We start from the raw sequence: 14,498 nt of genomic DNA on the forward strand, positions 1-14,498 counted from the left end.
GATATACAAATCATTTTTTAAAAAAACTGATTCTTGCCTTTCTACACAGATTTAAAAAAGTTGTCACCTCTATTTTCTCACAAGACCTCTATATTTGTGATTCTAATTCTTAGAACTATTTTACATGGCTTTTGTCAAAATAGCTTTCTCACTTTGTTTTCCAACCAACAATTAAGAACTATTAAAGAAAATCAACAATGGGCCATTCCATGTCAAATCATCCAGGGGGCTGCAGGTGACCCCTACAGAATGCCTTGAAAAAATTCATGTGCTCATCTACCCATATAATGAAAAATTGCCAAAGATTAGATCAATATCTCTAATAGTTTATGATTTACAGCCCTGTAAAATTTAATTAATATTTTTGTTATTTTTGGCAACTTTGGCTGCTTAAAGCTACAAGAGTAATGGTGGTAGAAGGCTGAAACTTGGTACACTGACTGAATTAATCTTACATAATTTAAAAATGGTCTCAAACCAAGTTTATCTCTCTTAGGATTTGCATGGTGAGGCAGTAAAATCACCTAAAACCCAAAATCGTACAAAACATTGGTTTATGTAATAAGCCATAACTCTAAGACTTAATATGGTAAAAAGCTGAATTTTGTTTTCAAATTTTCTATGACATATCAGTTGATAAATCAGCAATTGTTGTAATTAAGTCTGTTAGATTTCCTGTAAAAAAATTTAGCTGCATGTAACATTTTATGATTTAGCTAAAAATAGCCCTACACAGTTTGACCATGTCTCCAGTTATTTAGCCTTTTCAGATTTTTACCATATATTCTTACATCTCTGAATATGATCTACAAAAAAAATCAGGATGGCGTTCAACCTACTTTTTGAGGTATAATTTTTAAAGTATCCTCTGATCATATGTTTTTTATTTAAAAAAAATTCAGTTCAGGTGTGTTACTGTGTGCAAATATATCCATACAATTTTGAAAAATGCCTGTCAGAATTTTATGAATCCCACTGAAATATTCTAACCAGCCTTTCACAATGTTAAATAATGAAGTTGTAAGAAACAAGAAAGAATTAATTCATTTCTGAACAAGTTTATTGGCATAACTAGTTAGATCACATGGCAGTGCAAATATATTGTGTATGCATTACAGTTATGCAGATATGACTGAATTTAAGATTCATAATATAATAAATACAAAGGTAAATCAGACACAAAAAGTACAGTGCTACAACAGGGGATAACTGAGAAAGATTATAGTCACACCAAACTGCAATAATCATGACAATGAAATGTTTCAAAAACTGCTTTGGCAATAAATTAGCCTTAATAACATCAAATAAACATTGCTTTGTTCAGACAGTTTGAATAAATTTTTGAAATTCAAGTTTGATTATGTTGAGATCACTTTGACTTAGAATACAGTGGTGAGCACTACTGCCTTGCATGGTAGGTGCACTTATTAAACAAAGAATATGTTGGAAAGGAATCCAGCTTTCATGTTTACATGACCTTGCAGGCTGTGAGAACAGTTCGTTTCTTGATTTCTTCATAAATGACACTAACACATCGGAATGTTCATCTGATCTATCTTTTATGTTTCCTACATACCATTCATGATCGTATATGTATGCCACATATTTCCCTGGCTGATAATTGTCATTGCTATCATTAGACCCTATTTGAGCTGCTGCAGCATCACTTTCACTGCTACTACCAACAGTTACAACTGTGTACACATCATCATCTGATAGCCTTCTCATATACAATTTGTTGGTAGTGTGGGGAATAAAGCTATGACGTGACCTAATACCTGCCACAGTTTTGCATTTTTCATAGCACTCAAGTAGATTAAACTTTACACAATTCTGCAGGACTGATTCCTGATTAACAAGAAAGAACTGAATACCCTGAATGTGGTCCTTTGCCCAATGGTACATATCAGAGACACTTAAAATTTAATAATTTATTATTTTTCACAACCACGATTTTTTTGAAGATCATGTACAGAGATGTAAGAATATATGGTAAAGGCTGATTAGAATATTTCAATGAGATTCATAAATTATTTCAAAATTGTATGGATATATTTGCACACAGTAACACACCTGAATTGAAGTTTGTTTTTCAAGTAAACAATGTATGGTCAGAGGATACTTTAAAAAAATTATATTGTGAAGTTAGCCCAGCTTTATTTCATCACATTACTTTCCTAACTGTGAATGAGATTTATGCATTAAATTTCCTTGAGAACCCCTATTAAATCTGGGAGTAATATATGAAATTTTTTACATTACCTTCCCCTTCTTAAAATTCACAATATTCTAGTATAGTGAATGTGAAACAATCATAATATTTATTAAATCTGCATTTTCTAATATGATGAAAGTAGTTAGGAAAAGGATGTTAAAACATTATGCAAGTTTCTGTTCATTATGAGCCATTTCTTATTCAAACCATTATAAAGTACTGATCCATCATACTAGTGCAGGGGTTCCCAATCGGTGGGTCGCGACCCCCCGGGGGTCATGAAGCCTTGGCAGGGGAGTCGTGTAGCCTTGTTAGAAGTAGCTTGGGATAACATTAATTTTATTTCATCAATTACATTTTCATGTTGCGAGTGCCAAAAGGTTGGGAACCCCTGTACTTGTGGTTTAAAGATAACTGGTGAAGGACCATTGTCATTTCATATGCTGTATAATTAATAAAATCATTTAAAACTTCTTTGCACTGAAGATTTATTAGTTATAAACACATTTTTATATTATTTCTGTGGAGTAAAGTAATAACCAACTTTTATTTTATAGGTGACCAAACATTAAAACAACATTTTGAGCACTGGCTTTTACAGTGAATTATTATAAGCAGCAGAAAACAGATATAATCTTCATTAAAATTGAAAAAAAACTATTTAAACCGGAGGTAGAAATCATGCCTAGCAAAGAACTCGAACTTGCTGAAAGGAATTTAAAAAATTGTTTACTTGTACTTCACTAAAATAATGTACTTACCATCAAAAATATACTCATGAATTTAGACATATAATTAAGTATGGTGGTTCTTAATAGTAGGAATTGTGATGATACACAATGCTAGCCATAAAAATAATGAATTTAAAACTATCTTTAAAATATCTGAATATTAAAAATTACTATTTCACATTACTGGATGCAGACCTAAAGCTTTTTGTGCATATTAAGCTACCTAAATCACAATATACATTTATGGTGTGAATCAAAATTTTAATTAATATTCACTTGAGTTACATTTCTAGACAAGCATAAGAAAAAATTACAAACCTTATCACTCAGAGTAATTCACAGAACTTTTCCATCTGGAGTCCCAGTGATTCCTTTCTTCTTGTACTAAAATGGTACTAGTGTATATATATGACAGATGAGGTGCTACTTTTATTTTCTTAAAGTTGTTAGAAATGTACAAGTGTACAAGAATATACATGTCTTATATATATACACTAGTATTTTCTAAGTACAAGAAAGGAATCACTGGAACTCCAGTTGGCAAAGTTCTGTGAATGAATCAGAGTGATAAGGTTTGTAATTTTTTCTTATGCTTCTCTAGAAATGTAACTCAAGTGAATATTCATTACAATTTTGATTCACACCACAAATGTATATTGTGATTTAGGTAGCTTAATATGCACAAAAAGCTTTAGGTTTGCATCCAATACTATGAAATAGTAATTTTTAATATTCAGATATTTTAAAGGTGGTTCTAAACTCATTATCTTTATGACTGACATTCTATATCATCACAATTCCAACCATTAAGTATCACCATACTTAATTATATGTTTTCATTGTGATATAGTATACAGTTTACCACTATAAGAAATCTACTCTTATTTTCCACCTTGGCCATGTCCAAGATTACAGCTAAGGGATGGAATTTCCTCAAACTGACCTTAAAGACAAGTGATAAATATGTATCATACTTCTTTCTAGTTACATTATACTTAAATGAAAATATCAATAACCCATTTTGTGTTCTGAATTATAAAAAATCACATAAATGTGTACAAATGCATAAACAATTTGTTAAACATAAATTTAAAAAAAACTTACAAACTTTAATTACCTTTTTAGCTTTTGAGTTTGAATATTTTGAAGCCTATTGTATTCAGTTTGTTGTTTCCTTTCTTTCCATACCCTAAGTCGTTCCCTACAATATTAATAAAACTTATAATGATATGACAAAAATGGAAAACTGTTCATGTAAGTAAAATAAATGAATATATCCACTGACATTTTTGGTATTTATCAATCTCAATAAAAGGTAAAGAAAAAATATTAGAAATCATAAATGGTAATCACACAGGTTAAGATCAGGTTCACATTTACTCCAAGAAAATTCAAATGCAATATTTTAGCAGGTCAAAACAAAAGTCTGTAAAATTATTAACAAACTTTTTTTAATAGATGTGTTTCTTTTCACTATTGACAAATGTTAGTTTTTTTGTACAAGTAGTTCATTTTAAGGAAATTCTAAAGTTTCTTGCATTATCATAACACTGATAGTTTGTACAACATACAGTACTGTCCTCAAACTGACTTGGTGTTCAACTCGAGTTAACATGTTTCAACTTTGTTTCATACAAAAATACATCATAATAAAATCTTTACAATATCTTGAAGCTACAAATTCATATAAATATTGCATACAAATATTGGATTTTGTAGAAGCTTGTTTAGTTCTATGTCTAAATCTAGTTGTAAAGTTGCATATGATGTAGAATAACCAATTTCATAATAGGATAATGATCCTGTTTCAACTGAGTAAATTTATTAAACTGAGAGCTTGAGATGACTTGTGCTTTTTATTCTTTTAAATTTTATAATAATGTTCAAAAAATTAAATAATAATTCACCACACTTTACAAAAATATTTTACTACAAGCAAACATGAATAGAAATTTGGCAATTATCATTTGTTTCAAGTTTTCCTACTTCATCATTTTTTTAAAAACTTGCTAATTTTATGTAAAACTTTTTAGTTTGTGAATACGACCAAGAGTTTTTAACTTATCTAGATAATGGAAGTTAAAGTAAAAATTACAGTTACCAGTGGGTATATGTGAATAATCGATGCAATAAACTAACACAACCTACTTAATAAAATATCAAACTCAACTGGATTAAGCAAGTGAAAATCAGACCAATGCTCATATGGGTAAAGGAAAAAACCCTAAAAACAAGAAATAACTAGTGTGGAAGGAGCATATATTTTGGAATTCAAATTAAGTATAAAATAATAATGAAAGCTTTAAAAAATATAGAATATAATGTTGAAGAAGTTATTCACAAACATTTCTTGCAGCAACATATCACCAAGCTAAGCTTCTATCACTGTTCTGATCTCTAATCAGAACTTCAATGAACCATATTGGCTTACACAGTTGAAAAAAACAGAAAATGATATTTCAATTTGTGTTTAGATCCCTGGCTCATAGGTTCTTGAAGTTGAGAAACAATAATAAAATAATACTGACAAAACTACATTTTAATGAAGATATGAGGTTCATATCAGTGTTATTTTCATCAATACTATTTTGAATTTCCTTCTAAGGTGACACAAATGCTGTATGATACTCAGAAAATATATGGGAAATTCATAAACACTGATGTTTTTTATTTCAATATACTTACAACAAAAATTTCAAAAAAGTTATACATAAAACTAAATACAACTTTTTTAGTTAAGATAATTAAGTTGTTTTAACACCTGTAAAAATGAATACAAGTTACTGTCTACAACTTCTTAAATTCAGTGATGCAATTTTTCTTTAGTGCAGAATGCACCTAGTCAATTAATGAATATTGATTCTAATAAGAGTATTTGAAGCTCCATATTCTTTGTGATCTGTAATGGTATTTCTCCATTGTTTTACACCTCCAGACCCACTTAAATGGCACAAGAGTAAAGTATATATGCAGATGATTTCTTGTTACTTTAGGATAATCAAAGCTGTCCCATCTCAAAGCAGTTTATAACTTTGCACTTTATGGCCAACTTCTTGAGAATTACTAATCTAATAAGGCAATATCCATAAATATTCCATTCAGTATTCATGTTAAATCTACAGTATAAAAACTGCTTTTTGTGAATAACCTGAAGTGATGTAATCAAAAGCACAACTACACAGTATGTATATGTTTAAGAATAGTAACAGGTTAGATCTAAACACTGTTTAAACAATGGCCAAAGATACTTACTTGACAGGTAGATTTTTAGGAATTGGATCCAATGGGATATGCATATTAGAACCTAGATGTATAGAAGTTTCTGTTTTGATCAAATCAGAGCCAATCTTAGTGCAGTTTGCTGAAGGGATATGCATTCCACTCATCTTTGGCTTTAAATTTCTTTTGATAATAGAAGTTCCAACTAATGTTCCACTACCACCACCAGGTTTTGGAGGTGTCATTCTTACATATTGTGATTTTGAACTACACCTTTGTGACTTAATTCCTGCTTTTTTCTTAGTTTCTAACTGAGCAGAATCCTTGAGGGTAATGTTTTTTTTCTTTCCACTTTTATCATTAGTTTCTTTATCATATATGGAAGATCTTTGCTTCTTCAGTGAAGATTTAGAATTTCTACAGGAAAATGCATTCTTTTGATATTTGTTAGAGTTTTCAACATTCCACTCTTGGCTTTTCTTTTCATAAGTTGAAAGTCTTTGTCTCTTCTTTGCTGATGAAGTCAATTCATGCGGAAACATTTTAACTTCTGAATCTTCAGAAGAGTTAACTAAAACTTTATTTTTTTCATAAGTAGATGTTCTGCGTCGTTTCTTGGAATTAGAGCTGCTTCTGTTATCGTTAGATGGGTACCCAGTGTATATATCTTCTGTACCACGAGTACTTAGATTAGGACTTGACAACTCTGCTGCTTCAGTTTTAGACAAATTAGTATCTAAATGTACATTTTTATCATTTATATCTGCTTTACCACAAGAAATAGTAAATGATCCATTTATTTTATGTTTTGAAGGATTTCTCTTCATCTTCTGCTCATCAGTTGAATCTAACTTACGATATTTAGATTCTTTGGTCATAGAAGCACATTGATTGTTCTTCAGAACTAGAGTGTTTCTTACGTGCTGATTAATGCAAGATTTATTCTTCTGATACCTGTGAGAGTAGGAAACATTTGTTAAAGTAGAAAATAAATATATGTGCCAGTTCAAATAACTGAGTGAATAAAACATTCAAGTTCTTAAAGCTTTTTAGGTTGTAATATGCAACTCACATAACATAGTAATTATATTCATCACATTTTTTACAATCTTAGATGCATTACACATTTAAAGTGATTAAAAAAGAATGATGATTAATCACAAATGCAATGCCATAAAGTGTCAAACATAAATCCAAAGTAATTTCAACATATGTGGAAATTGTTTTGCTAAGACCTGCAAATATTCAACTAAAATGAGAAACAGAGGGCAACCAAAATTGTAGGAAATAAAAAAAATACACAGAAGAAACAAAAATTGCAAGATGTTATGGACCTTGAAAAATAAACTTGTTTTCAAGGCCATTTACAAGTCCTGCATGAAATTCTTGTAATTAAACTCTAAGTAATGTACTTTATTTTCTCTTCCTAACAGGTTCTTTAATTTTGTGAAATAGTCTTCTGAGGGCAATGAACTAAAGAAAATTATGTTGCAGCAGAAAACCTAAAATTATAGGTGTATGTGAAAAAACTAAAAATATATATATATATTTTAAGAACCTTAATAAATTGTTTTTCATGACTCTGCACAAACCCTACAAATAACTATCAATTATATTTGTAGTAAGGTACTTGATTTTCTTATCTCAAAAGTAACTGATATTGTTTACACTCAAGAGTAAACTGGCCAAAATCTTTCTGACATGTTACACTTGAAACACAAAGAAAGAATCAGCAAGTAAAGTTCATACAGTAACATTCAACATAAAACAATGGTATATACACCAATTCAAAATGATGCTAAGAATATGACCTCTAGTTATATGAAGGTAAACTTTTTTGAAGAAATAATCTGTGAATGACAAGAAAACCCACTTGTAGAGAAAATTATATATTTAAAAACGGCTGGTATGGGTAGAGAAAGCACTAGTAGAGGAGAGAACAATGTTTCAACCTTCTTCGGTCATCGTCTGTTTGCTCCTCTACTAGTGCTTTCTCTACCCACACCAGCCATTTTTGAATATATAATTTTTGAAGAAATAATAATTAAATTTTCCAGAATATAAATCTAGTCTAAAACCCAAATCTAAATGAAGTGGTTTTATAACACTTTCTCTGAGGATTGGTTGGTTCATTTGGTGTTTTATGGTGCAAAGCAGCTAGGCTATCTGCATCAAACATCCAGTAAAAAGTTAAAAAAATATATTAAAATTCATAAAAAGGAATCAAGGTAAAACAAAACAGTTTAATTTTTGAGTTAAAAACTTAAATAGCATTAAACTCAATTTTTATATCTAGTTTACAGCAGTAATACAAATTTTAAAGGACTTTCTGTAGCATACTTTTAATTATCATAACTCGCCAGGATGACTAACGGGTAAGTTCAAACATTAGTATTAGCCACCTGAAATTGACATTTCCAGTTATTTGATGTTATGGCCATTTTCTAATTTCATATTGAACTAGTTAGAGAAGTTAAAACCATTTGTTGTGGTCCACTTCAGTAAACGACTGAGGACAGTCTGTAGCTGCAGCTCAATATACCTCATGTTCAATGACTGACACGAGATGTGAAAGTTGTCAACATAGAGCCAATTTGCAAGAGTAAGAGAGAGGTGTTCAGTGATGGCATTAACATTCATACTGAAAAGTGTGATACTCAAAACACAGCCCTGAGGGACTTCAAGTTTTTGTAGAAAAGAACGGGAAAGTGTCGAACCCACATGAACTTGAAATCGTCTGTCCATTAAAAAATTTTAAATAAAAAGGAGCAAATGACCATGTAACCCAAAAAGTGGAGGTCTAACAAAATGCCATACCTCTATAAAGTATCATAAGCCTTCTCAAGGTCAAAGAATACTAATACAAGATGTTGTTCTTTGAGAAAGGCTACACTGATTGATGTTTCAAGTCGAATCAGGTGGTTCATGGTGGAGCACTGTCATTGGGACCCACACTGGGTGGGCGAAAGAAGCTTGTTTGATTCGAGGAACCAAAAAACATGAGCATTAACCAAACTCTCTACTAAGGTCTTACAAATACAGCTCATCAAAGGAATTGGATGGTAGTTTGAAGGAACCTTGGGATCTTTCATAGGCTTAGAGAAAGATAGGACAATAGCCTAGCACCTTAAGGAAAAACATTCTCCTGCCAGATCTGGTTAAAAACAATCAGAAGAACAGCAAGAGAAGCAGGAGATAGATGGCACAGCATCACATAGTGTATATCATCAGGTCCAACCAATGTACTGCCAGACCAATGAAGAGCAAGTTTGAGTTCCATCAGTGTAAAGGGATGATTATAGTCATAGAGATGATCAGCTCAAAAAGAAAGAGTGATCACTCTGCCCGAGTCTTGATGGCTAAGAAGGTGGAAGATGAAGCAGAAGTGCTAGATTCCCAGCAAATATTTCACTGAGAGTACCAACGATGCTCTGAGCATCTGCTACTTCCTGGTCATCAGAGAGCACGATCTAAAGTGGGACAGAATTATATTGCCCACTGACCATTTTCTGAATCTTGACCCATATGACTTTTGAACTGGTGGTAGAAAAGATACTGACTGTAAACTTAATCCAACATTCCTTCTCACTTTGATGTCTTACCTGCTGAGCATGTGCATGGGCCTCCTGAAAAGCAATGTGGTTTGAAAGTGTGGGGTAACTACGAAAGGTATCCCATGCCCATTTATGGCCTTCCTTGTCATGTGGAAGGAAGGATTTCACCACAGATGAGGAAAGTGTGGAAAACGTGTCGAGGTTTTAGGAACACATCTCGCAGCTGCCTGTATAGTACAGTCAGCCAATGCTGCCACGTAGTCATCTATTGATGGCTTACAGACAATGGCAGTATGAAGTTCTATGAAAGCAATGAAAGAAGGCCAGTTGGCTTGATCCAGCTTCCACTAGGGCATGCAAGTCAGGTGGCATCAACCATGGCCAATCTAAAAAATGAAAGAAAAATTATCACTGCCTTGTGGGTTACTGTCAACCTTCCATGAAAAGTGGGAAAATAGTGAAGGGGAGCAAATTGAGAGATTAATAGCAGTAAAGGACTGATTAGGTGCATGCAAATAAGTATAAGAACCAGTATTGAAAAGAGAAAGGTTGTGATCTGAGAGCTTCAATATCAGTACCTTCCCAGAGGGGATTATGTACATTAAAGTCCCCCCAGGAATGAAAAGGGATATGGCAATTGTTTAATGAGAGCATCAAGGTCTGATTGATCATAGGTCTCTTCAGGACACAGATAGAGAGAACAGTGATGGTATGACCCAAGGAAACACAGATGGCTACAGCTTCCAAGGGCATGTCAAATAGCAAAGACAAGGGTGGACACATGCTGATCAACCAATAGTGCCACCCCTCCATGCACTTGTCCATCACACAACCTGTCATTTCTGTACAAAGAAAATTGTTGAAAGGTGACTGTATCGGCATGTTTCAGAAATGTTTCCTGTAAGGAAAGGCAATCACGATGGTAAGAAGCAATCAGGGCTTTGATCTCATCAGGATTAGAACTTAAACCTCGACAGTTCCATTGTATCAAAGTGGTCATTTTTATTTATGTGTAGGCAAACTGGGTGTAGAGTCCTTCTCTTTCTTTATTCGAGGGAGGTCTACTGGCCTCCATGGACACTGCGCTGAGTCGATTGGGCAGGTCTCTGTTATTGGAAGAGGATTCCAGTGACTGAGGACTTGAATGAATGATTGTTTTGCATCTTGGGGCAGGGGGAGAAGATATATTCAAGGAAATGCCCATTCCTGGAACCAGAGGAAGTGGATCTTGGAGTTTGCTGGAATGAATGTTAGGGACAGAGATGGGTGTTGAAGTTGATTCATTAACCTTAACCATGAAGGTCAAAAGACTTTTCCATTTGGTTAAAGAATGATTCTTTTAGAGATACAGAGAGATCTGTTTGCACTCTCACTGTAGTAGTGGAACAAAGTGCAGCAGCATATGTCCGAGATGAAGTGGTGGACAGCAATTTTCAAGCATTTTCAAATGCTGCACCTCCTTTTCTTCCAACCATTTAGGGAAAGAACGAAAGTAGGACTGGTGAGAGCCATTGTAATTGATGTAATAAGGGTCTGTTTCACACTCATAGGCATCGAAGTCCTTCTTTGCTACTGCAACGAGCACACGTCAAGGTACCATGACATGATGTCTTCGAGTGACCAAACTGTTGACACTGGAAACACCCAAGAAGGTTTGGGGTTTGAAATGTATGGCCATACCTTGCAATTAAGATAACCTGTCTTGATGGTGGCAGGTGGACACATTGATGTAAATGTCAGAATGAGGACATTGGTTGGCATCATAATTCCATCTTTGTGAGTGGAGATATGCCTTACTGCAGAAACTCCTTGGGTGGAGAAACCAGTGAGAATCTGCAACTTGAGGATACCCTTCAAATCCCTCTCAAAAACAACTCCTTGTGATGAATTCAAAGTAGTATGAGGCACAACTTCAATAGGTATATCCCCAATCACCTCTGAATGCAAGAGGAGTTTACTGTGTTGAGATGTGGATGTTTCCACCAATATGTTGCCAGAGCGAAGCTTCTGACTTTGGAGAGCCAGCAAATCCCTCTAGTCCCTTCTGAATGAAAAAGGGAGATATCTGTCCCAAATGTTTCTCTGAAAGAGAATGTAGTAAAAGAAAATGAGGTACAGGTGTTACAAATGTTGAAGTACGCTGCTTAGAATCTTCAAGACGTGGTCGTTTATTTATAGACTGTTTTTCACTGTTTTAATGTTTTTATTTCGACAATCCATAATAAAAAAGAATATTTCAGTACTCACTGACCCCATCCACTACAGAGCCCTACGAGTGGATGCACTATAATGCCGAATAAGGACACTGCAGCAACACCAGAGTTTCGTGAGCACCATACCCAAATACCAGCATCATTAGATACAATGTCCACAACACTTGCTGAGAAATCCAACACTGGTACTTGATTAACCCTAGCCCAAGTGGACCAGCCGACTGATTCTAGGCATGCCACCTGAAGGCTATCCATCTACAGGAATTCAAGGCCAAAGTGGTGTGTTAGGGTTGGACCCCTCAACCACCAAAATCCTCTACTCCCCTTCATGGGTTGCCATACATGACAAACATGTAGGTGGCTGTTTAGATCCCAAAGGAGGTAAATTGGAAGAACAGAACCTTCTCTGGAATTCAGACTGAGGGGAATAATTTTATTTGTTTGTTTTTTTAATTTTGTGTATAGCTATATGAGAGCTATCTGTGCTAACTGTCCCTAATTTTGCAGTGTAACACTAAAGGGAAGGCAGCTAGTCATCACCAACACTGCCAACTCTTGGGCTACTCTTTTATTGACGAATAGTAGGATTGACCTTCACCTTATAATGTCCCTATGGCTGAAAGGGCAAACATGTTTGGTGGGATGGTGATTTGAACCTGTAATCCTCTGATTACAAGTTGAGTGCCTTGACCACCTGGCCATGCTGGGCACTTCTGTGAGGACAGTAATCAAAACATAAAAAAGTACAAGCTTTAAACACCAAGAAATACCCTGTTGCATATCATCAAGCACAGTGCACAAAATGAAAAGTTAAAATATCCTGTATATATTTGTAACAGCAAATAAAACAAAATTAATGTGGCAAGTGAAAATAATATTTAAAGCATAATACATTTCTAATCCATTACATTTTGATGGTCTTTACTATTTTGTTTCTGGTAAGTTTTCATGAAAAATTTCATATAAGCTGTATTTGTACTAAAATATTAATTACTTCTAAATATAAAATGATATATATCTAATCTTCATTTTAACTTAGTTCTGCATTAAAGGTGACAGCTTATTAAAGTCTACAAGTTTTAGCTATCATACAATGCCACACTTTAACCTTTAGATGCAGAGAAGAGAAACAATTATCTATTATGTGGAAATATTTTGAGCTTTCTGAGTGTAAAAAGATAAGACTGATATTATGCAATATGCCACTGATTCCTTCTTGTGAAACTTCTGCTAAGATAAATAATGTGTAAAATAAGCACAAACCCACAAGTCTCTTGGAAGAGAAGTGCATACCAAAAACCATCCAAGCTATTATTCTGAGATTCCAATATCAAAAATTGCTGCTCATTAAGAAAGAAATCACCCAAAGAAAATTCATTCTAATGTATGCATTGCCTAATCATCATTTTAAATGATTAAGGATTTAATGATTATGTTTTTGTATTAAATCCTGGTTATAAAGTACAATCACAGTCATCAAGTACACGTCATAAGACGAGGCAAATGCTGGCCTAATCAACAATGTGAAATAAACAACTGCCTCACCATTGATCTATCAAGTGTGACAAATACTACATACTTGAATTTGATCATTCAATATATTTTAAAATCACAGGAGATGAAAAATAATCTTACAACAATCTATTCTGTGAATATTGTCACAAAAGATAACACAAGTAGGTATTTCATGACCTGAGAAGTGGTTTTCAAAATTAAAAACAATGCAGCAAATGAAGGCCAACCTTGAGATGCTTAAAACACATAATCCAAATTGACATGTCTTGTGAACTCGCAATTCCAACTATTTCAAATAAAGTCAGTGTTGCATGCAAGTTTGTTGTAACAGAGATCTTATGTCAGTGACAATTATCACAAGGAGAAGATCCACTGAATATTATACAGGGTGTTTGGAAAGTCACTGTGCAGTTTTATCTCTTAATAAATATATAAGTGCACAGTGACTTTCCAAACACCCTGTACAAAACAAGTCAGCACAATAAAATTCAAAATAGCTTATACTGAAACATGTTGGAGCTACAAGTGGTAGTTTATAAGATCATCACAAAACTACCTGACTATCAATCACTGGACACTGAGAACACTTACTAAAAATTGAAGGAGAATGTTGTTCTTGTGCTAGAATATCTAGCAGAAGCAACTGAAATTTTGACAATTGAGGAAACCTCAAACTCAAGTAGTGTTCACATACTGAATCTTGCCTGACCTTTGTGTTTTAACACAGAAATTGAAAAAGTCAAGCTTCAGTTAGCAAAAATTGTAAATCTTCTCGAATGGTCACACCAGCATGAAAGTTATAATTTTACTATACTGAAAATGTACTTCCTTCCTCTTACAAGATTAGATCTTTCCACCTAGTGATGCCCTCTATACATATTTTTTTTCTTTATACATGCCACAAGCCTCCTGCTTCCCCTGTTGGAATTGAATGATTCCAGCATGTTCCATTTAAATCATCATGCATTACTTCTCCACTAACAAGAATATCACACACTTATGTGACTCCCTCTATACAACTCTACTGAACTACCACTTCAAGGGTGTGAAT

At 33.6% G+C, this 14,498-nt stretch overlaps 1 protein-coding gene across 3 annotated transcripts in view; it reads right to left on the reverse strand.

The window, feature by feature from the left end:
- The window catches only part of LOC143236869 (uncharacterized), a 44,880-nt gene that overhangs the window by 2,264 nt on the left and 28,118 nt on the right, over positions 1-14,498 (reverse strand). For all 3 annotated transcript variants that reach the window (XM_076475512.1, XM_076475513.1, XM_076475511.1), the window contains 2 exons: positions 6,199-7,119; positions 4,064-4,147 (listed from right to left, as the gene is read on the reverse strand). In XM_076475512.1, the coding sequence (XP_076331627.1) occupies positions 4,064-4,147; positions 6,199-7,119 (1,005 nt within the window). The remainder of the gene's footprint in view (positions 1-4,063; positions 4,148-6,198; positions 7,120-14,498) is intronic.

This window comes from Tachypleus tridentatus, chromosome 13 (assembly GCF_004210375.1).
Source record: "Tachypleus tridentatus isolate NWPU-2018 chromosome 13, ASM421037v1, whole genome shotgun sequence".
NCBI classification, from domain to species: Eukaryota; Metazoa; Arthropoda; class Merostomata; order Xiphosura; family Limulidae; genus Tachypleus; species Tachypleus tridentatus.